Source organism: Prionailurus bengalensis, chromosome D1 (assembly GCF_016509475.1).
Source record: "Prionailurus bengalensis isolate Pbe53 chromosome D1, Fcat_Pben_1.1_paternal_pri, whole genome shotgun sequence".
In the NCBI taxonomy this organism is placed as follows: domain Eukaryota; kingdom Metazoa; phylum Chordata; class Mammalia; order Carnivora; family Felidae; genus Prionailurus; species Prionailurus bengalensis.
The window spans coordinates 25,377,100-25,400,492 of record NC_057346.1 but is presented as its reverse complement, the minus strand read 5'-3'; the positions used below and the strand labels follow the sequence as shown (position 1 = coordinate 25,400,492).

Genomic DNA, 23,393 nt, shown 5'->3' with positions numbered 1-23,393 from the left:
CCTGTCTCGACTCTTTCGGGTATGTAGAGAACTCCTAAAACTCAACAACAACAACAAAAACCTCAGCAACTCCGTTAAAAAAGAGCACAGTCTTTGAATAGACCTTTCTCTAAAGAAGATACAAAGTTGGCCAGCAAGCACATGGAAAGATGCTAGACATCATTAATCATTAGGGAAATGCAAGTCAGAACTATAGTGTGGGGCCACTTCACATCCATCAGGACCCCTTAACAGATTCTGCGCTTGTCTATTTCCTCTCTCAAACAACTGTCCTTGGGGGTTCTCTGCTCCCACTGCATTCATTTTTTTGATACTAAAACAGGCAACGTTTCCCCCATTTCACAGCCTTTATTTGTGCTTCTCCCCCTTGTCTAGGACCATGGTCATCAGGATCCCCTGGATTGTGTGTTAAAAGCACAGATTTCTGGGCTTCCCCCTCTCCCCCAGAGGTTCTGATTCAGGAGGTCTGGAGTGGGACTGATATTTGCATGTGTAACAATTTCCACGTGATGATGATGCAGCTGGCCTGGGGACCACCCTTGGAGAACTACTGGTCTAGAGTACTTTCCTTTTTTAAACTAGTATGCATGGTTTAGATCTCTGGTCATGCACGTCTCTTCTCCTAAGGGAGACCCTTTCAGGTTCCTCCAGCCTTGACGGAATTTTTGTTTCACGTTAACATCTCATCTCCTGCTTCTCCTTTGAAGCCCTTATTGACATCTTCGAATGTTTAATTGGGCAAATGGTTTTATAATGACTGAATCCCCTGCCAGAATCTGATAACCCAGCTCCAGGAGGGTAGGGATCATTTCTGTTTTCTCTTGATTCCTTACACATGACAAGTGCTCAGTTTTGTCGAATGAATGAATGTTATTTCCTCTTCATAGGTAACTGGAAGTATGTAGTCACAATAACACTCTCAGTGAATGTGAAGTGTGAGTAGGGACTCTGGGTGAATTAATAAAGCTACACAGAAAGAATAAGCTTTTTTTTTTTTTTTTTTTTTTTTTTTTTTTTGTGAAGGATGCACATCATTCTAGGCAAGAGTCAGGTTTTTTTTTTTTTTTGAGGGGCCTAGCACACTGTGGAAAGCCCCCCAAATTTCACCTGCCCTGGTGAGGATGTTAGTATAGTTATTTCTCAACTTGCTTTCTTCAGACCATTCATGTCCTATCATATCTTACGGGTGGTTAACTACCTATTAGTTTTTTAAAAATTGAGATATAACTGGCATGTATTAGTTTCATGCGTACAATATAATGATTTGATATTTGCATATATTGCTTAATGATCACCATAGTAAGTCTAGCTAACATCCATCGCCCATGTTGTTTTTATTGTTCATAGGATATTTTTTTTTCTTCCAGATATGGAATGTGCTGATGTCCCACTGTTAACTCCAAGCAGCAAAGAAATGATGTCTCAAGCGTTGAAAGCTACTTTCAGTGGTTTCTCTAAAGAACAGCAACGACTGGGAATTCCCAAAGGTATGTTGTTGATAGAAAAAGAGATGGGATCAGGCCTTTAGGTGAGGTCAGTTTTCTCACCTATAGAGTGAGATAGACGTGATTGCTAATCATACTTTGGTCAGTGCCTCCATGCTAATGTTTTCCCATCTGCCGGGTTTGACAACTGCCATCTTGGTCTTAGGACAGTGGTTCCCAAACTTATTTGCACATGAGATTCAGGATCTTCAAAGAATCCCTAGCCGGGGGCCATGTCTCAGACCCATTAACATGCAATTCCTGGTGGCATCAGTATTTTTGAAGCCTCTCAGGCAATTCCAAAGCACAGACAAGCTTGGAAAACACAGTCTTCAAGTCATTCTGGGCCATCATTGGATGAACTCAGCGAGCTACATTCCTTGGAATTTAACTGATCGCTCTTTTCTTTTCCATGTACTTTGGTGAAATGTGTTTATACTTGGGTGTTCTCATCTGAAAGGGTTTATTTAGGAATGTAAGGGGACTGGAGTTGTCAGAAAGGACAAATGACTGGAGAACACTTAAGCCTTCAGCAAGCAACATTTCCTGAACAATTGAGAGCAGAAAGAATACTTTTCTGTTGAGTAAGGGTAATGCTGTCTATTGCTTCCAGCCCAGTCAGACCCCCATGTTAGATTCTGTGAATGCGTCTCCAAACCTTCTCTTGTGTATGTCCTATTTTCCCACAAACCTCAGCTGACAGCAATGTCCAACATCTTATCAAGAACATAAAGCAGAATATTCACAAAGGGAATTCTGACCCCTGGCTTGCCAGCATCTCATAAAGTCATCTGCTAGATTGAAGGGGGTGACCTTGACAGCAGGTCTGCTGTGAGCACCACAGCCTGCCGCCCTCTGAACTCTGTGAGGGCCACGCTGATGTACTCATGTTCCACCTCAGGCCATGTAGGAAGAGTATGTATTGTCTGTTCTCTGATGCTGTTCCAGCCTTGCAGGATGTCTGCTGTGATGAACACAGGCACCTGATAATATTGTTATTAGCAAATACCGTTTGACTTACTGTTACTAGTTGCTATGATTATTACTAGTTGTAATTAGCCAAGGTAAAAATGAGTAATGATAATGCCTCAAGTCAGTTATAACGGTGAAGAGCAGGGGCAGGTGAGTGCAATCTCTAGAACAGACTTGACTGTCATTATTGCTATTAAAGAAGCCATTTTGTTCCTTTGTCCTGGACTTAAAAAAAAAAAAAAACCTAATGGAAATAAGGCAGTGAGAGAGGAGCTTCGTGAATTTTTTAATGAAGGGTGGAGAATATTCATGTATTACTTTTTGGTCGATGATAGTGATCTCCTAACTGGCGAGATAGAGAAGTTGGGGATGTTGAGTGTTGGGGGGGAGTATTATAAAAGGTGCCCCACAACATGCCTTTATAGGCAGGTGCTTCCTAAATCTGTAAATGAGAGAGCATCCTCAGTACATTCAGATCCTTTAATGTCCTGTCTGGGGCATGGGCAAGAGGTAAAACGTGACCTGTTGGATCTCCCTTTGCTCTCTTTCCTCAGACCCCCGGCAGTGGACAGAAACCCATGTGCGGGACTGGGTGATGTGGGCTGTGAATGAGTTCAGCCTGAAAGGTGTGGACTTCCAGAAGTTCTGTATGAATGGAGCAGCTCTCTGTGCGCTAGGGAAAGACTGCTTTCTCGAGCTGGCCCCGGACTTCGTCGGGGACATTCTGTGGGAACATCTCGAGATCCTGCAGAAAGGTAACGGTGTGGAGGCCGGGTGGGGCTGCCGCAGCGGTAGGTGAGGGAATACACCCAATGGTGGGACATCGATGCCATGATGTATGGGTGTCCCCTCGAGGTCTTAATACGGGCTGTGGAGGCATGTCAGGCTGGCGTGTGGCAGGTGCTTAGTAAATGTTAGTTTCTCTTTCTCCTGTGTATTAGGGGTCCAGATTGTAATATTTCACAAGATTGCACTCTGGACGCTTCTTGCGATGCAAAATTCTCATCTCCGTCCTTATCTTAAACTCATGTTCTCTTCGAGCAGTGTCTTCGGCCAGCTCCAAGACAGATAATTGTTTTTTTGTTTTTTTTTTTTTTGTTTTTTGCCTGGCAGTCTTCATACCCATTCCCTTGATCCATGCCAGTGTGGTACCTGTCCACATCCCGCAAGAAAGCTTCGGTGCTCAGAGCTAACTAATAAGACCGGCTTCCCTGCCCAGTAACGGGGTTGGGGTTACAGCGGTGTGGTATACCTTTGTCATCCAGAACAGACACCGGGGTCATGTCAGGATACCATGTTGCAACCTTGTAATGACATGGCCTCCCCTACGAGCCTCTTCCAACCTTTTTGGACCAAGTGACTCATGTACCACAGTCCTGGCTGAGTATAGAAACAGCAGCAGGCGGCAAACTTGGGTGTTTTTGCACTTATTTTTCTGAATTTCTTCTTAAAATAAATTGCAGTTACCAGCAGTCAGCGGTGCCCTCCAGCTGACTGTAAGCCTAGAAGCCCGGTGGCCTCTCTGACCCAGGCCCACCCTTTCCCTGTGGTCACCAGCTCCAGCCCATGGCGCAGACGCTGGAGGCGGGGAGCAGAGCTCTGGATTAGAACTTTTATTCCATATAATACCTTCCTTTGTTTGAGGAGATTTTCCACTCCTCGATGCTCAGGAGAGCCCCAAATTAGATTCCTCTGGGCCCAGAGGTGTTATCTTCCTTCTCCTCCGCCTCTGCCGGAAAATAAATAAATAAACGCAGTCAAGAACTAGGTGAATCTCGCTGCGGCTACCACGCCTGAGGCCTGAGGACGGCCGGGCACAGGCTTCCCGAAACCCCGACATGTCCCTGTGACTGCACAAACACCCACTCCTACGTGTTGACACGAGTGACCTGTTTATAGAGGGAAGAGATAGGGCAGGCTCATAACAGATCTGATGTAACCATTGGCGTATAAACACAAAGGTGGATTCTACCAGACCGTGTAACCCAAATATATTCTACTGATATGCTGTTTCCCTCTCTTGAGCTCCATGGAGCCGCCAGGTGTTTCTGGAGCGTTTGTGATCACAGCTGTCGTTAATAACTGCGCAGCACCTCCTTGTTCCCGGAGTGCTTTCAAATACGTGTTGTCTCTGGATTCTCAAAACAGCCCCGTGAGATGGGAAGAGTAGCGCGGGTGCCGTTGGTGTCCTCATCTGTAAAATGAGGGCAGATTAGGTGGTTTCCTCTAGATCGCTCATTTCCTTAAACGTAGGTCTTCTTTGATTGAACTTCCTGCCCTGCCTTCTTTGTATAATAATATGGACTCCTGCGGGAGCGTCTGGGTCCCTAAGACAGGTGTGGCTTACTTGCTCCCCGCCAAGGCATAATGGAATAGAATTTAGGCAGATGGGGAAATAATTGAAGATGTTTGCGAACACGAGTCCTCTCGTCCTACCCATTTTCTACTGGGAGAGGCAGTGAAGAACCATCTCCCTTCAGATCCTTGAAGAGCTGAGCAGCGTGTTTGCATGGAGGCTATGGCTTTTGTTCTGTAATTAAACTAGAGCAACAGAACATAGCTGTTTGGGGTGGGGTGGAAGGCCAAAGGTACAGGGATGTTTCAATCTGATAAGCTGCTAAAGCAGAGTTTAATCATTTTATCTCGACTGGGAACTGTTTTTTCGGTGCAGGCATAAACTTGTTTTCCCAGCAGTCTCTGCTCCCAACAAGCTATCAGGTATCTGAGGAAAAAACCCAAACCAATACTCCCTCTTTATGTCTGATTCTTACTGCGAAACAGAATCAGACCCCTCCATACAATGGCTGAGGTCACGGCACTGGATTCCAGGGTAATGAGAGGATCCTGAATTTACCTTCGTTCAGCGGAGACCTTGTCTGTGCTTAGTTAATTCGCCTACATTCCTTTCTCCTTCCAAGGGGAGTTAGCACCAGGTCACCAGCAGCAGTTGGTGATAACTGTTTTCTCTCTTTGTACAAGCCTGCCACATCCACCAAAGAGTCACCTTACCAGTGTCCTGTTCTCCTCTGGGCCCACACTTGAAATGTGGGGCGATCGAAAAAAACACGACACAAAAACCAGACTTCTGTTAGAAGAAGTTAAAATCAACCTACCTAAAGACTGTAATATGTTTCCGAAAAGTTTTGGAACGCATCAGCCTGAGTGTTGGGCTGGTAACTTCCCAAGCCTCCGATGGTAATGTGGTACACACGTCCATTAGAATGAGGGTGGAATGCCTTCCCAGCCCTTGGAGATTACTCACTGGTGTTCTTTCCAAGATATTAAATACCATTTTGCAGCTACTGAAATAATAGACTTAGCCATACTTTTGTGATCTCATTTCTAGACAAGGCCCCAGTCAGGGTAGACTCAGACACCAGCTCAGTTAATGAACATGCAGATTTCTTAGAAGAGGGACTGAGATCATTGCAGTCCTTGTGTCCAAGGTCCTTTTAGGCCAAACGTTACTTGCGCGTTGACCTCTTTGTTTTGTTCCTCGCCCTGTTACAGAGGATGTGAAACCATATCAAGTTAATGGAGTGAACCCTACCTATCCAGAATCCCGCTATACCTCGGATTACTTCATTAGTAAGTTCGCCTTTCACTCGTCTCCTGTGGTTTTTTTTCTTCCTATGATGGGGACCTAGGAAAGGATTCCTGTCCCAGATGACCTCAGGCTCCTTTGTGGTAATTCTGTGGAAAATAATATTTTCTTAACTGTAGCCTCTATGTTATTTATTTTGTTATTCCCACAAGGCACAAGGCTTCAACCTATTTACATGTTGATGTTTTTATTAATCTGCAAACTCCTCCACGCCAGGATCTCTCTTTCTGATATCTTCAGCATAAAAGTCATGCAGAGAGACTACAACTTGACCCCTGAACTTTGACCTTATTTGATCCCGTGCACCATGCTGGCCATCAGAGGGTTGGGTTAGAGATATGGCTGTGGCCCTTTCTCTTTCCCTTTTACTAGCAGATATGACAACCCAACCATACTGGAGAGGTGGCCAGAAGAAGAGAATTAGGGTAGGGCTGTTCTTATCTGATGGCCTTGCTTTGGAAGGGAGTCTTGAGCAGGTTGTTTTCATTTTACCGGTTTATTATGTTCTAATAACAACAGTGGTATTCACTCCAAGATGGCAAGTGTTGGTAGGCAGTTTACACATACACTCTCCTTTGATCTTTATCACAACGCTCTGAGGAAGATTGCAATCATCCCCATTTTAGAGATGTGTAAATTAAGCCAGAAAAGGGAAGTATCTTGTCAAGGAAGTATCTTGTTCAGTAGTAGAGCAAGGTTAAACACCCAGGCCCTCCTGACTTAAAATATGTTCCTTTCAATCTCTAAGGTAGTAAGCTTGTTTTCAGCTTGTGGGGCTATTCTATTGTAAATGGTGAAGATGTGCTTATTTTAGGTGCAAATTGGCCCTCTCTCCAATGGCACACGCTCTCTGTTTCCAGGTTATGGTATCGAGCATGCTCAGTGCGTTCCTCCCTCGGAGTTCTCAGAGCCTAGCTTCATTACAGAGTCCTACCAGACTCTCCATCCCATCAGCTCAGAGGAACTCCTCTCCCTCAAGTATGAGAACGACTACCCCTCGGTCATTCTCCGGGACCCTCTGCAGACAGACACTTTGCAGACGGACTACTTCGCCATCAAACAAGAAGTTGTAACCCCAGACAACATGTGCATGGGGAGGACCAGTCGTGGTAGGTCCGATTTCTTCTCTAGAGGCTCTTGGGTTTCCGAGAAATTACCTAACTTTGTGAGTTTTCCAGGTCCCAAGAATAGGTAGATATTAAGGGCTTTCCAACCTGGAATTTTAGCCAGGTCCACCATCATGACAAAGACCATGGTGTCCATGCTGGAATTGGCATGGTGACCAGTCACATTTCTTACTTGGGTAAGATATTTTATTAAATAATAACTGGTTGCATGTGGTGGTTTTTAAAGGTATGATTTATCTTCTTTGGGAGAATTTTGCTTCAAGAAGACACAACCAGTTAAAAATGGTTCAGGTGATCCTCCTGGAAAGCCCTGAACTCCACATGTGCCCTAGTGTTCCTCCTAGAGTATTTCTGCATCAGACCATAGACCCTGGCTTGGTATCTGAATGACCTCTGCTTCGCCTGGGCTCTCTAGCCTCCGGTGACTTCTTTGGTTTGGGAAGACACAAGATGGTTAACCAGTGGATTATTTGGAATCGGTCATCAGCAGTGTGGTGGAAATGTGTAATATTTAGTTAGAGGACCAGGGAACAAGGTGGCCAGAGGCTTCCAAAAGAAGGTACTCTTGTTGACACGACTCTTAGGACAATGATAAAACATTCACTGACAGGGAAGTAAATGTTTCAAAATAGAGCTGACTGACTTTATAAAACAAAGAAAGGTCAAGCACACCCGAATTTAAGATCAGGACATCAACACTCAGAGGCACACGCCCGCCTCGTGAAGTGTCCAGATTGTTTTGTTTCTGAGAAAAGTAGTCTTCTGTCAGGAGATATTTGTTCATCGAGGAAGCATGAGCTGATTTCTAGAAAGTTGGAAAAAAAAAAAAAAGACTCTTCTTCCGATGGATAAATGGAGAAAAATTACAGACAGGAAGAGGAACAGGAGAAAGCTCCTCGAGCTGGTGCTCTGAGCGCTTCGGCCACAGAAGACAGGCTGGGCTGGCCTGGGAGTGATTTCTGCTCAGTGATGAATCCCTCTGCTGCCTCTTCTGAGCCTCTCAGAGGGGAGCCCAAAGACATCTTCACTTTGAAGAATCATTCTACAGGCACCAGGGGCCATACACATTGTCATCTTCTTTGAGTGTGAGGCTTACACTTCCTCCCAGCAGGCACTTAGGGTAGGCAGTAGGCCCTGCAGAGGGAAAGTCCCTAGCAAAATCTGAACCTGTAATCTTCCGTCTTAGGGCCCCAGGGTGTTTGTGTTTCAGACCGAAGGGGATGGGTGGAACCAGTTTTGCCTTCCCCTTTCTGACTCTTTTTTTTTTTTTTATTTTTGGATGCATGTCTATTTAAATACATACACACACATGTGTTATGTGTGCGCTTTTTTTTTTTTTTCCCCCAGGCAGGTCAAAGCAGTAGAACTCTTTCTCATGGGGCTTTCTGTACATATATGCGATGAGGCCGAGTGTGAGGGCTGGGCTCTGCCGTGGCATAACTTCGGGTAGCTCTGCCGTCACGCTGTTTTTAAATTGCGTCTGGCTTTGCGTTTGTGTGATTGTCCCTTCTCCCCCTCCTTCTCTCGTTCTTGGTTTTGGGCCCCAGCATCCTTCCGACCCCACGGTCAGTGACTGTGGACCAGAGAGTGACCCGGACGAAGGGGCGCGAGGTGTTTCTCTCTGGCCTCGTTCTCCTTCCCTTACGACAGACTGACCACACGAACTGGGGAGGAAGACCATTTTGCTCATGGCTGCTTTTTTGCAGTCGAGAAGTTCCGCAAACATGACATCTTCCAGGGGCTGATGGAAACGGCCATGGTGTGATTGGTTCGAATGAATGCATCACTGTTAGCGGATTATTAGTAGTAATAATCGTGGTATTCGTGTACAGCATTATAGTATACAAAGTGCTTCTGTGTCCCACTTATTTGGACTCTGAGTACTGTCTTTGTGTTAGTCTGTGCAGCGGGTTGCTGTGGGGCTACCCCATCCACCGTTCAGAGTGCTCTGAGGTCTCTTTGGTGGAGTCCGATAGCTTTGGACGGAACTTGCTCTGAGCCATTTCTCCGAGAAGCTTGCCAGTGGACGTCTTCGAGAGCACATGCTTCCCTGCATGAGCACAGTAGCATAACTGAGTGCCTAATCCAGTTGGATTCAACCCATTTTTGGAGAAAATACCCGTAAACGAAGGTTCCCAGCTCCAGGATTGTGAAATAGAGCTAAAAGAAAGCAGCCTACTGCCATAAACCACAACTCTCCACTGAGTTACATTTGGCTCATGTTTGAGAGGCTGCCAGAGGGTGGTTATGGCCTAGTTTAGTGCCCTTGCTTATTGGGGCTCCTTGGAAACTCAGCTCTCCTGCTTGTGGAAATTCCATTCTCCACGGCCTCCAAATATAAAAGTGACTGACGGAGGTAGGATCGGCTCAGAGAGATTTACGTATCAATACCACCTAAATACTGGCGACTCGGGTGGGGTGTTCTTCATGAAAAATTCTCTTTCTTCGGCTTTCTATCGGTGTGTTTGTCTCACAGAGAAATTGAATGACCATTAAGATGGAGAGCTGGTCTTAGCCAACACCTTTTTATGAGACACCACAAAATTTCCTGTTCTGTTCAAAAGAGGCTATTGCATTCGCGTTGTAGGCTGTTTTCTTGAGTCTTGTAATGTGAATTTTCTGGAAAAGACAATTCTTTCATTTGTCATAATAATAAAGACTTGCAAACGTGCCAGTGGACTGGGTAGGCAGAGCCAGTAACCCATGGAGCTCTTTGGTTTGACTTCTGGAGATTACTCTTCTTCGAATGGATGATTTGAGGAAGGAATGAGATTAAGTAGGTAAATAACTACCTTTCGAATGGATGATTTGAGGAAGGAATGAGATTAAGTAGGTAAAGCAGTATTGGAGGGGATAAGGGGCTCAGGAAATCTGTAACAGTGGCTTTACAAAAAAGTATATATTTAGGTGAATACCTTTTATCTTGGATTTTGTGGTTGTTTGTTTAAATTTTATGAGCAACATATCTTCCTTCCCAATTAGTATATATTTAGTTTCAGTTTGGATACCATAATTAAATATTTGAATTACACTGTGCTAACCACAACCCCCACTGTTATGAAGGGGAGAATACACCAGAAACCCACCAGTATTAGCTTGTATAGGCCAATCTTACTCTGGGCTTTAAGCTTTCTAGTAGACCAGCCACCTCTGAACAACTGAGAGTTGACGTAGTATTTCTGCATATACATTTGTCACATCCTTTTGCCTCTTGGCTAGTGCTGAATCGAGATGGCCATTTAGTCTCCCGGGATTTAGTTTAGGTTGTCTGAAAACTGTCTGGAAGGAGAACATAGAACATATTCCTGTGAGCTTTTTAGCTTTTAGATACATTTATTTTCCTCCAAATTATTTATTTTTTTGGTTAGTCTCCTTTTTAATGGCATTTTTGCCAATGGAAATTTCTCTAGGAGCTATTATGCAATCACAGCAGCTGTTTATAACCTGGTTTGGGAAATTAATGAACTTGCATGATCTTGTGGTCAGTTAAGAATGCCTGAAGCAACTCCTAGAGTAAAAGATTTCTGACATTGCTATGGACCTTAACTCTTTAATCAGCTCCTTTGTTTTTTATTGGCCACACTCCCCCAGTGAAGTATAAATTCCAAGTACAAAATTGTACTTGGAGAGGACAAAGAACATGGATAGAAGAGCGATAGTGTTTTTTGTTTGTTTGTTTGTTTGTTTTTTAATCTCTTGGAAAAAAGCATCTCCTAACTTATTTCTGTATTTGAGAAGGCATAGAGGCATTGCATGTATTTCATTTAAAAATAGTATTTGGAAAAAATGCTAAAAAATAACACTTCAGTTCCAAGGTCAAGGAAGGTGAATCTGCTCTTAGTCTAGTGGAAATTTTTTTTTTCTTACGACCAAAGTATTTTGCCAAATTGGGCCTTTTGAAATCATCTCATTGGCCTGATTTGGAGTAGGGAGTTAAGCCTGACACTACTCTGATTTCTTTATCTCTTCGTTGAGTCTACTGCGTCAGCCAGAAATTCTGTAATACCGTGTATGATGCTCTGCTCTTGGATTTCTGGCTCTGGAATTCTGGTTCTGAACACTCCTGTGCCCCTCTGACTGATAAGAGCAACATGCAGCTGAGTCTCTGTCCCAGGGGCTGTAACACAGGACAACACGGTGGCGGTGGGCTCGCGGATGGGGCCCAGTGAGGCGCCCTACCCCCCTGGACACCCATATGCTTCCGTTTCCACTGGCCTCTCCATTCTTCCATCCCTCCTTCGGGTCTGATGAGCAATCCGTCGTCACTGAGAGGCTTTTTACAGTTGTCTTTTCCCAATTCCTCTCCCCCTGCCCTCTTCCCACCTCCTTTTCCCCCAGGTAAGCTCGGAGGCCAGGACTCTTTTGAGAGCGTGGAGAGCTACGACAGTTGTGACCGCCTCACCCAGTCCTGGAGCAGCCAGTCCTCTTTCAACAGCCTGCAGCGCGTCCCCTCCTATGACAGCTTCGACTCAGAGGACTATCCAGCCGCCCTGCCCAACCACAAGCCCAAGGGCACCTTCAAGGACTATGTGCGTGACCGTGCTGACCTCAACAAGGACAAGCCTGTCATTCCTGCTGCCGCCCTGGCGGGCTACACAGGTAGGCGCCCTGCCCCCACCCCAGCCGCCTCTGTGTCCTTATTGCCATGGGTGGGTTCAGTAGAACGCACCGTGTGCATGTCCCTAGAGACTGAAGTCAGCCTCTTTCTTTTTTGCGGGGGAGCTGGGACGAACAAGCCTCTAAGACGTCCGATCCATCTGTCCCCCCATTCTGTGAATAGCCATTGACTTTTGGAAGTAAACAGTGTCATTCTATCCCAAGGGATCATTTCCAAGAGTGGTAGGGAAAACTTCTCCCTCAGAGGCATCATGGAATGGCTTACACTCTAGATTGTTCTATAGGGGAGTTCTCAATCGGCTGGCCTTTCAAATGGTAAAAGTGCCCTTGGTCACCCTACACTGTCCAGATCCTGGCCTCTCTGTTGGGAAACCCTTGCTTTTTTTCTCACTTAGCTCTATTACTGATTTTCTTCTACGAGTGAATGAAGAAAGAGCATGGGGTGTGGGAGGTGGATATTGAGAGCTTAGGCTTTGATGGAGAATCTGGGTAATCAAACAGTTCATTGTCTGAACGTGTCATAGCCCACGTGCTGCCTAACCTTGGAGGCTTTTGAAGAGGGTATCTGTGAAATATCCAAGGAGCGTTAATGTATTAACTGTCAGATCCTTTCTAGAAGACTGTAGTGTTTTCTAAGAATTAGAAATTGTGTTGCTTGAGTGGAGCTTATTTTAAGCTTTGATTACTCCCCTGTGTAGGCCACCATTGTCTTGTACCTGGACAGGTTGACATGGGGGCACTGGGGCACCCTTCGTGTGGATGGAGGCAAATCGTCATACCTGTGTTTCTAGGGCGGTGCCTGGCTGATCTCAAAAGCGGGCTTGATCCTCATTCTTCTAGCAGGGAACTCTCAGGGTTTTACTAGGGAAGCCAGCTGACCTTTGAGAACGACTCAAAGCCTGAGAAAATTTACTCCACCTTTAAAGTTCAGGAGTGTGTCTTTCGTGCTGTCTATTCCATTTAGCTCCTGGTGAAGTTTCTTGCATGAAGCGGTGGCCAGGAATTATTATTTCTGTGTTTTAAGGTAGCAACAAGGTCTATACAGAGTCAGGACCCAGAAAGGCACCCGGTTCTTTCTATGGTAGCTTCCCACAGTCTTTGCTTGAATGTCACTAGCATGTGGAAAAGTGCTGCTTTCCAAGGGAGTCCTCTCCCATCTCCAGACAGCAGACTGTTAGAAAGTTTGCCCTTTTCCATTAATGACTTCTGGAATGAGGAAAAGTGTATTCAAGGTGTATATTCAAAAAATATATTCAGCCTCTTTCAAGGTGTATAAGAGTGCTGGCTCCTGTAGTCTCAGCTCCTGGGTATTTTAAGCCCCGGACTCCAGTTGGATACTGAGGAAGGAGTGGGGAGTCATGCAGCTTAATTAGGAGGAGAAAGGAAAGACCCAGGAACCTCCAGCATGACTGTGTGGGCTTGGGAGGTGGCGGGGTCTCTAGCTGGTCACGCTTGCTTCTGTTCTCGCAGCGTGGGGAGATCCGTGCTCTGCCATTTGCCGAATGTAAAGGCCAGCCCTTCTTCAGCCTCAACCCTGACTTCCGGTACCAAGTCCTGAACTTAGTTTCCCCTCGCTGAAGGTGTTTCTGTATTCTCTCTGGCATAATCACCCTTCTCACCACCAGCATCCACAGTCAATGTTTCTCCTACGGCAGTTTTCATCAGTCTGTCTTAGCTAGGTATGTGATCATGAAAACTTGGCGTGTGAGGGTGGTTTTGTGGATAATGAGATTAAGGAAACTGACCCCTAAGTTCTAAAGTTTGGATTATGGCCAGAGAAAGCCTGATGGTTTCGGTCGCCCTTCATGGGATAAGATTCTGGTCAGGATCTCTGGCCGTTGCGCAGATCTAGGAGTTTCTGGGAGGGGTGGCAGCCCGATCTCTGCCTCTAATAGAAACCCCTCTGAGAGTGTTACGTGTCTTAGTTATTGGATTTCCTGTGTGGGAGAAGCCTGCCGAGCTAACAGTCTACAAGAGTGACTGAAAGGGTTTTGACTGAGATGATCTTAGTACCTCGAAAGAATTATCTGAGAGTCTTTCCAAGTGTCCCTGTTTCAGGGAGAGACAGGAAGGGATGAACTGTGAATTCAGAATGAATGTGAAATACAAATTAGAGACATGAGCTGCCATCAAGATAGCCCAGCATCAGCCTGCTGCCCGCAAGGCTTCCCTGGAAGTCCAGCTCAGAGCCAAATAGATAGGAGCATCAGAAAGTTCTTTCAGCAGAAATACAGGTGTGCTCTGGAGGTCTGAGTTATGGCTGACGTCACCCCTGATTTGGATGGATTTTTTAAAATTATTTTATTTTAGAGAAAGAGAGAATGTGTGCAAGAGGGGGGAGGGGCAGAGAAAGAGAGGGAATCCCGAGCAGGCTCCACACTCAGCACAGAACCTGACGTGGGGCTCAATCCCACAACACCCTGGGATCATGACCTGGGCTGAAATCAAGAGTTGAACGCTCAACCGACTGAGCCACCCAGGCGCCGCTGAGTGGGTTGTTTTTAAAAGGTGCTCTTGCTTTCTTCCTTCTTTTCTTTGTCTCTCTCTCTTTCTCTAAGGGAGTATAACACCCAGTGAGTGGAAGAAGAGGGAAGGTGACTGTCAGTTAAAGGCCTCGAAGACTAAAGCAGCCGCTTGCATTTAAAAGCACGTTTTAAGCATCTCACCATCCAGTTTTGCTTTATGGCTGGGGATACAGCTTTTCACCCTGTCTCATATGGTGGTGAGAACAATAGCCCAGAAAACAGAAGTCCCCTGGGCTGCCCCCCAGCTCTACCACACTGTGTGATTTTAGGCAAATTTACCTTGTACCCTTTTCTACTTTTAGTAAAGTGGAAGGTGTTCATCCTTATCTTGGTGGTGGGAGATCTGGGCAAATGTAATTGCACTAAATCAGTTAATGAAGCAAAGGAGTGCTAGGCATGATACTAAGCATTGGGGGTGTGGGTTGGGAGCTCAGTTGTAACAAACCAGTTGTTCCAACAAATGTTTCTGAGCACTGTTGAGTGCAGATAAGGGCCAGGAGTAGCCCTTGAGGGTTCATGATCTTGTCGAATTCGTGTAATGAGAATTGTCCTTAGACTTGGACTAGATTTTTTCTTCTTGCTGTGGTCTGCATGAAGGTCAGGATTTGTTAGGCGTGTGGGGGGGCCATCCCAAATTTTGGGGACATTTTTCCTGGGCTCAGTGCTTGGTGGAGATCTGTCCACACTGCAAACGAATGCTCTGTGGTGGTTCCCTTGCCCTTGCCCGCTCATTGTGGTCCCGTATCATTTCAGGTCCACTCTAGGGGATGGGGAAGGGGATGGAACATACCTGTTCAGCCCCCTCCGCCAGCCGCAGGGCGTGCACGTGCCTGGGATTCCTAGAGATGGGGCTCTGGCCTTATGCAGACGTGTTAAGATGAGCTGAAGTTTGGAAGAGGCCTTTGGCAAGCGGAAAGCGTTGTATGAGTGTTGGCAAACTTTCTATTGCCTGTTAAAGTCACACCTATTTTCTCTCTCCTTTTTTGTTCATTCCCTTAAAATTCTGTTACTCCAGAGTATGTGTGGCCACACAGGAGGAGCCGTGTTCGTTTCCATCACCAGTACTTGGCTTCAGCTAAAGTGTGTATGTATACGTCCTCCGAGCTGGGAAGAGAGTCATTTCCCTGCCATTACGCACAGGGAGCTTGGGTCTTTGTCTCTATCACCTTCAAAGGACTGCATTTCACTTCTTCATGTGATGTCTTAGTTACTGCACTGTACGTGTGGAAATCAGTTAGAAACTGAATTTTCACATTCTCTTGCACTGTTACATTCTTCCTCCGAAGATAAGAAAATTGCATCAACCTTCACTGGGCTCCCATGGCAACTTGTTAAATTAGGTCAAGATGTGGGGGCAGATAACGTGGCTTGAAAGGCTGCCTGTTAGCTGAGTTAAGAATACATCAAATGCAACGCTGGCTTCCGCCAAAATGTACCTTCTTACCTTACTGTGAACTGCTTACGGTTATCAAACTGATACAATCAGAAAGCTCCATTTTCTCTTGTTTGAAGATACATTATGAACCCCGTCCAATTACAAAACAATCTGAGAGAAGTGGCCCAGTGTTTTCCTATCTGTTTGGTAGACCTAAGCAAAATGCTTCCCAGATCCCTGAAAAACATAGCAGTCTCTGATTATTTTTTCAATTGCAGTAGCTACAGAGGAGCATTCTGTGTTGTCAAATAGTGTTCTCTCTTCCTCTGGCCCCATTTTGTAGATGAGGAAACTGAGGCACAAAAAGTGACCGCGTCATTGCCACGTGCCCAGAAGTAGCTCCCGAATTGAACCTCAAGTGCCAGTTGTCTCACTCACCTCTGCAGTCCTTGTCCACGTTAAGGAACGAGAAGACTCATTGCTTACCTCCGTTGCTTTCTTTCCTACAGTAGATTAGAGACCTCGTCTCCCACTTGTTACCATTTAGCACCACACGTATACGGGTTGGGGCTCTTTGGAGGACATAATGCTAGCCTTTGGCTTCAGTCTAGAGTCGTTGGCCTGTAGGTCACCTTTGATCGAACTTCATTCCAGATGGCCAGACATTATGCCAGATAAGGCACCCTTCCTATCACTGGTGCTTCTCGAGCAAGCCTGGTGGTAATGCTGTTGTTGTCCAGTGCCTGGGTATGTCCCCACCCAGAGTTGCAATTGTGAATGAAGTGGTTAAGGTCTCTTTTTCATCCTGAAGGCTGAAAAAGGCTGAGCCCAAAGCCGTTCATTAACTTTCGTTTCATTAACTGTAACGAAATGATGGAGTGCTCTGCAGATTGGTGAAAATACGGTCCCTCATTTTCCTTATGGCTAAATGTGGGACTGTCGGGAGTTCAACTTTCAAATACTTTTGCATGAGACATCACCAAAAACAGGAGTACTAGTCTTGTAGAAAACGAAGCCCCATGCAGTGCATTCCCCTGGAACCCTCTCGAACCGCTTCTGGACTGAAAGACTTCTTGCCATGTCATAGATGGCCCTGGAGCCAGTCTAGAGTCATACAGTAAGAAAGTCCCTAGGCCAAGCCCAGAACCTTGGAGTTCTGGCTCACAGTTAAGTTTTAGGGTTCAGTAACCCAAAGCTACTGCTAAAACGTGTTTTTGAAAATAAACAACTTCACTGCAAAAGGAAGTGCTTCAGAGCCCTTCAATTCAGAATGAAACCCGAGATTTGGCAGTGTTACCTGAAATCGGAGTTTTCTGAAGGAAAACGGGATTGCAAAACAATCTCAAGGTACTCAGGTACAAATAGCAACCTAGGAAACCTTTGGTATAAGCCCAAGTTACCGATAAGGAAAGGGGAGAGGGGTCACCAAAGCAAATTCCTAGTGCGGCGGGACTTTGTGCGGGAGATTTCTACAATTCTGAATCCAGACGGGTATGTTATTAGGAATAGCATAGAGCTTTTTAATTTGGGGGTCAGGGGAGGGATAACTACCGAAGCCACGCTCTGGAATATAGTCTCTGGGTGAAGGCCATCAGTGTAAGAGTGTGTGCATGGGCTGTAGGTGAGAAGAAACAACTTGTGGACTTGAATATAGAACTCTGGTCCCCATTTCGGGCAGTGACTGCCTTCTCCAGGTGCCCTGAGGTTCTGGGGGCAGGCAAAGCTGGAGCTGGCCCGCAGGCTTGCAGGCGGCCAACCACAATCTCAGTGTAGAGCATCCTTGGGTAGCACCTGAATGGGCAGGAGGAAGCGAGCTCAGAAATGAGAAAGGCAGCAACAGAGAGTGTCTCCCCTTTCCGATTCAGAGGCCCTGTGATGAGCAAGTTGCAGGAAGCCAGGCAGACACCCCCCTTGGCCTAAAGCGGGGCATTGCTGCCAGCCAGCATCTCAGAAGCCGGGCAGGATTCTGATTCTCTGTGCTGTGTTTCGCGGTGGGTCCTGGGTTGGGGGAGGGGTGCGTGGAATGGTTTGGGGGGAGGGATCTCCCTGGATTAATGGGTTAACATGCCGCTCAGTTAGGAGACTGACGGGGAAACACCGTGGGTCGTGGGGGAGGGAAACTCCTTGGGAAATTTGAACTGGATGAGAGAGGTCCCTTTCTCTGGTCTGCAGGGCCCTTTTCCTGCTTCTGCCCCCTGATTCACTTTGTGGTAGTTCTTCGTAATCATCTGACATGAGTAGAAAAGGATCACAGGGGAGCGGGATTCAGCTTCATTATTAATTTTCTTTTTCTCTAAATGTCTTTAAAAAAAAAACGTGGAAAGGGAGGCTCCCTGTTTCCGCCAGTTGTTGATGAAGGCCCCAGCTGACTGAGCTACCTCCTCGTCTTGATTCAGCTGCAGTAATACCTTGCAAGCTGTCTTTGCCCATTTACCCTTCACACGGTGTGCCCCAGTCCCTGGTGCCGTCCCCAGCTACCCGAGGCCGAGCGGGTACCCGGATTTTGGATGGCAGGCGACTTGCAAGTTGACCCCTCTGTTTTGGGGATGCCCCCCCCCCCCCGCCCGTTTTGGAGGAGTCCCGAAGTCTCCGATTTTGTGGGTCCCTGTTTCTTTAACAAAAGCTAACTACAAATGATGGAATTGGGTGGTGACTGTTCTGGAATTCCTGCTCTGTCTCCAGTTTGAGGCTCCACCTTTTTGGTCTTTGAAGTAAAATGTTTCCACTGAGCAGAAGTCAGCCAACACGCTGCTGAGGCATCCACACAGGTCCTCGTTGCCTTCAACCAACAGGCCTTGGAAACTCCCCGCAGCTTCTGTTGGGAAAGGCCCTGCCAGGCGTCCCAAATATTCCTGCTTTTGCCCCTTGGCATCTTTCTCTTTTCCTTGGATGGCCTTCACTGCTCTGGAGCATGAGCAGTGAGTGGTTCCTTGGTATAGAGACTCAGTTCAAGAGCAGCTGTACCCCTTCCGTTTCTCCCTAAGGCGACTTCCATGTGACACCCCCAGGTTGGTAGGTCTGTCACTTGGGAATGCCTTCCCATTTCAGTCCAGGCAAAACGCCCAAGAGGGAGGCCTTCCTAGGCTGTTTAAGCCCTGGTTATTTTTCATGGAGACGTCAAGAGCTGGACTCGGCCGCCGGTCGGCCTGCGTGTGTGCTAGCTTTGCCGCTGACCGTGTGTGACCTCAGGCAAGTAGACGTCCCTGTACCTCAGTTTTCTCATCTGCGAAATGGTAGCAGTAATAGTTACGGTCTCATAGGATGGTTGTGAGGATGGAAGGAATCGTTTGGGGAAAGCGTCCAGAAGCCTTGCTAGGTACATAGCAGGTTACCACTGTTCCATATCATCCTGCAACTTTTGTCTTTCCGGTGTAATTCTGTATTCCTTGAGGCCAGAGGTTAATGTATTTTATTTAGAGAATTCCAGTAATTGGTGGCAGTGACTTAGGGCATGAAAGATACTTAATATCAGATCAGGTCATTCTGGCCATTCAGCTCAAACCACCTGTGCTAAGCTCCTACTGTGCACTCGCCTCTTTCATGGACATTACCTTTTTTGAACTGTCACCAACCACCGCACCAGGTAGGTTCTGTGAGTCTCACTGTACGAATGAGGGAACCGAGGCTCAGAGGGGGAAAGAGGTCTAGCCCAACGTCGCCTAGAAAACCACAAAGAAGATGCCTTTCAAAGTTTTTCACAGTGTTGGGCGATTAGTAGGAAAAGATCCACTCTTAGTGACCGGGTTAGTGTCATTCTGGGTCTGCTAAGACGTAGATGTCAAGACGGGATTAGACTTGCAAGAAATGTCTTGGTGTGTGAGGGAGGTCCATGAAGGACAAAGTGGGGGACAGCACGGGAAGGCCGGGGAGCTTTTAGACCAGGCTGCAGGTCTGACACCTGTAAAAGGAGAGAGGGAGGGCGGATTTGGGTGGCGAAGAGCCTCCATGAGCGGCTCAGTGCCAAGAAAAGTCTGGTCGGACTCCTGGGGAATCCTCATGCCAGAGTCGCCCAGTGGAGCAGCTCTGTGTCCCCCAGGAATGAACCTCATGCCTCTGGGGAGCAGCCCCAGATAGTGTGGCCTCAGCGGGGACATGGTGGATCCCGTCAGTCCTGCTGCCTGCAGTCGGAGGTCTGAGTGGCACCTCGTCACGGCCGCCGCAGGTCTGCTGACCGGCCACATCAGCCCCCCCCCGACGAACACGGGTTGTCGGGTAGGCCAGCGCGGCAGGACTCAAGGCCACGGTCCCGGTGCTCTTGGTGGCCCACGATAGGCTTCAGAGCTCTGTGCCTGTTGTTGCCCTCAACAAAGCCAAAATGGCATTGTCTTCTGTGTGACTCACCTCTCCCTGAGAATCACAAGAGTGAAAGTGGTCCTGAGTGAGTGAATGTGAAACGTTGACGGGAGGCCAGGGCGCTCCTCGCTGGAGAGGTGCTCGCAGGGTGCAGCTCTGTGGAGGTGGTTGACATTCAGAGCCGAGGTGGGTGCAGTTTCTCGGGCAGGGCCCCTCAGGGCGAGGCTCTCGGTCCTTTCTTCTTTAAAGGCAAGGCGTAGGTAGGACACAGCCCATCACACGATGGCGGAACAAAATGCGTTCCTTTGTCTACCTCCTCACTGTTGTTCACGTTCTGTTTGCTACCCAACCCGGTCTGGCTACCACACCTTACATCTGAGGGGCGTTCGGTGGTTGATTGCTGGACAGAATTGAAAAATCCGGTGCTTCGATGGTCCCTTGGGGTCTAGCTCACCTCCCCGAGAATTCTAACAGACTTAGCCGGTCATTTTGTCGCATCCTGGACACGCAGGGGGGGCTTTGCTGCTAGGAGAGAATAAGTTCCAGAGATTGCCCTCTGCCCCCTGAGAAGCACGGGCGCCTGACTCCTCCAATTCCGTGTTCTAATCCTCATCAGTGAGCACACCTTTCTTTCTTCCTGTTGCCCAGATACATCATTCGGGAGGCATTTTCTTTTGACGTTTGCATTGGTCCCACAAAGCGTCTCTTGGGTTTCTAACAAGATTCTCACCCCATACCCTCAAATCCAAACCCAGCCTGTTTCTGGGGACTTCGTAAAAGAGTCCGTTACCTAGAAGACATCAGGAGGAAAAGCTCTGAATAACCCACTTCCTGACTCGAGCTTCCCCCTCTCTGTGTCCGAGTCTGTGTGTGAGCGGTGGGTCGAGTATGGTCAGGGCCCTTGGGTCTGGTGGCAGGAGTGGCTGTATTTGAATATAGGCGGCCCCTTTAAGAGAAGACCCGTCTCCTTTCTCCTTCCACCCCCACGCAGGTGTACTTGAGCACATGCAGGTGTGAGGAGCCCAAGCAAAAACAAGGGTCTTTCCTCTACACCCTAAAGCGTGTGACTGTCTCGTTCTCAGGACCGAGACAGACTCTCCCGGGAGCCTCGCCGACGTCTGTTCCAGGTGGGGCGGCCCGACAGACCTGTGGCCAGCCACCTCGGCTTGCCCCCCGGTCTGTCTTGCACATGGATGAGCTGGACAGGACTTTCTGCTTTACCTTCAGGTCATGCTCATGAGATCCGCCTCCGGGTCCGACCCACCGACATCTGTGGGCAATGCTGCTGAATTCCTAGGTCAGCCCTACAAAATAAGTAGGCGGAGCGTGCTTTGTGAGGAGCATAAATGATTAGGGAAAAAAAGCACACTGGGGGAAAGAGGATCTAAGTCTGTCTGTGGCCAAGATTTCCCCAAACCATAAATGTGTGTGATACTTTCACTTGCAAAGCAGTATGCATCTGCTCTTGTCTGTGTGCACCTACTTTGAATCAGAGCAAGAACTTCACAGAGTAATCCCTAACTTTAGCAAATCTTCACGGGTTGTTCTCATGTGCAGTATCTTTTAAAAATCACGCATTTATATACTTGAACCTTCCTTTCAGCCTGCCGCTTCCTCCTTTTCCAAGCTTGCCATGTAAAAGGCCGGTTTAATTCTCGGAAGAATAGTTGAATTTTATCTTGTGCTTTGCTGTGTGTGTGTGTGTGTGTTTTATTAATTTCATCTTTTTTGCTTGTCTTTCTCTGAAAAGTCTGTTTTTAAAAATATATCTTCTAGGGGAACCCAGGGTAGCTTAGTCAGCTAAGCGTCAGACTCTTGGTATTGGCTCAGGTCATGATCTCACTGTTCGTGGGTTCGAGTCCCCACTTGGGATTCTCTTGGGATTGCTTCGGATTCTCTCTCTTTCTCTCTCTGCCCCTTCCCTGCTCATGTGAGCATGTGCTCTCTCACAAAATAAAAAAATAAACTATAATATATATATATATATATATATATATATATATATATATATTCTGCTGTGTTGTCCTTCTGTTTAATTCCACTGTTGTGTTTTATACTGTTCCCAAACTGTTCAGTATTGTGGTCACCTCTTTATGTACATACATAATATGTGTGTGTATTTATATTTCTATATTTCTTAATAACAGGAACTTAATTTATGTCTTTATAAAGTAGGGAGGAGCAGGGATAGCTGTTTCCATTTTAGAGATGGGAAAACTAAAGCCCAGAGAGGTTCAGTTAGTTGCATAAGATCGTGCAGTGAATCAGGGAAGTGCCGAATGCTTGAACTCCCCACTTGGGGCATCCCATGGGCATATGTTATGTATTTTTTAATTTCGTAGGATGCTCTCTGCTCTCCTCTCTCGGTTCGCCACCGCCTGACACGTTTGTCTGTTTTTAATTTTTTGAAATTCTCCTTTCTTTTGGTCTCATGTGCCAGAGACATGGACTTGACATCAAAGGCTGGTTTTAATTGATTTGAGAGCGGTTTTCTAACTTGCTTCCATTGTTAGGTACTGGCTCTTTCAGCAATAAAGTTCACGGAGTTATTGTGCGTTATGTTCGTGGAGTGTATTTTTCCAGCCCCTGTCAGAGAGTGTTCTTTGTGGTTGTGCGTTGAATTATTAGAATTTATATCCCCCAACTGCTGTCCTCGAGTTTCTAGGCACTGATATGGGAACTCACTGATAGAACATGTGATTCATTAAACCAAGGCATTGTTGGCGAGTTATAGAACGTACCATATCTAGATCATGTTGGAGGTGAGATGCGATTGGGTTGGGGTTGGGGGGCAAGAGATGGGCGTAACTCAGAAAAAAAAAGGGGAAAAGATACCTTTTTTGGACAGAAAGCCAAGCCAAAATATCAAGCAATCTCTGCCCTTCCTTTTCTTTTAAAAATCTTCCCGGTGCTTTGATTGTCAAACAGCCCAGCAGTTACTCATCCTCAGGCAGAAGATGTCTGCTGCCTCAGGTGGTGTTGGGTCCAGAGAGCAAGAAACTGTCAGGATGTTTCCTGGTCATTCCTCAACTTCATTTCGTAAGGACTTCGTGGAAATAGAGACATTTTGGAATCTTTCGTGAACAAGAGCTTAGAAGGGGGTTGACAGGAAGGGGTGTGATGCTTAGGCTCTGGGGTCACCCCGTCTGCTGCCAGAGGTGGGCACCTTTGCAGTAGTAGGAGAGGAAGATAAGACTTGTGAACAGATGGGTCATTTCTGGATTTGAGGGTTCTGTTTTTGCCATCATCGTTTGGCTGTGGGTAGAGACACCTGGGTGGAAGGGAGGGGCCCATCAGGCCCGTTCCTCTGTTTTAGGACCACCTGCCAGATGTGTGTTCTTAGGGCAGAGTCTGCCCTTTTGCAAGGGTGACCAACCATGAGAGTTTCATAGGTTA

General features: G+C 46.8%; 1 protein-coding gene across 7 annotated transcripts in view; it reads left to right on the top strand.

Moving 5' to 3' along the window:
- ETS1 (ETS proto-oncogene 1, transcription factor) overlaps nt 1–23,393 on the top strand; it is a 131,936-nt gene that overhangs the window by 97,197 nt on the left and 11,346 nt on the right. For 5 of the 7 annotated variants that reach the window (XM_043579793.1, XM_043579794.1, XM_043579796.1 and 2 more), the window contains 5 exons: nt 1,368–1,487; nt 3,011–3,211; nt 5,967–6,044; nt 6,921–7,169; nt 11,526–11,786. In XM_043579793.1, coding sequence (XP_043435728.1) covers nt 1,368–1,487; nt 3,011–3,211; nt 5,967–6,044; nt 6,921–7,169; nt 11,526–11,786 — 909 coding nt within the window. The remainder of the gene's footprint in view (nt 1–1,367; nt 1,488–3,010; nt 3,212–5,966; nt 6,045–6,920; nt 7,170–11,525; nt 11,787–23,393) is intronic. The other 2 variants (XM_043579799.1, XM_043579800.1) reach the window with 1 other exon arrangement.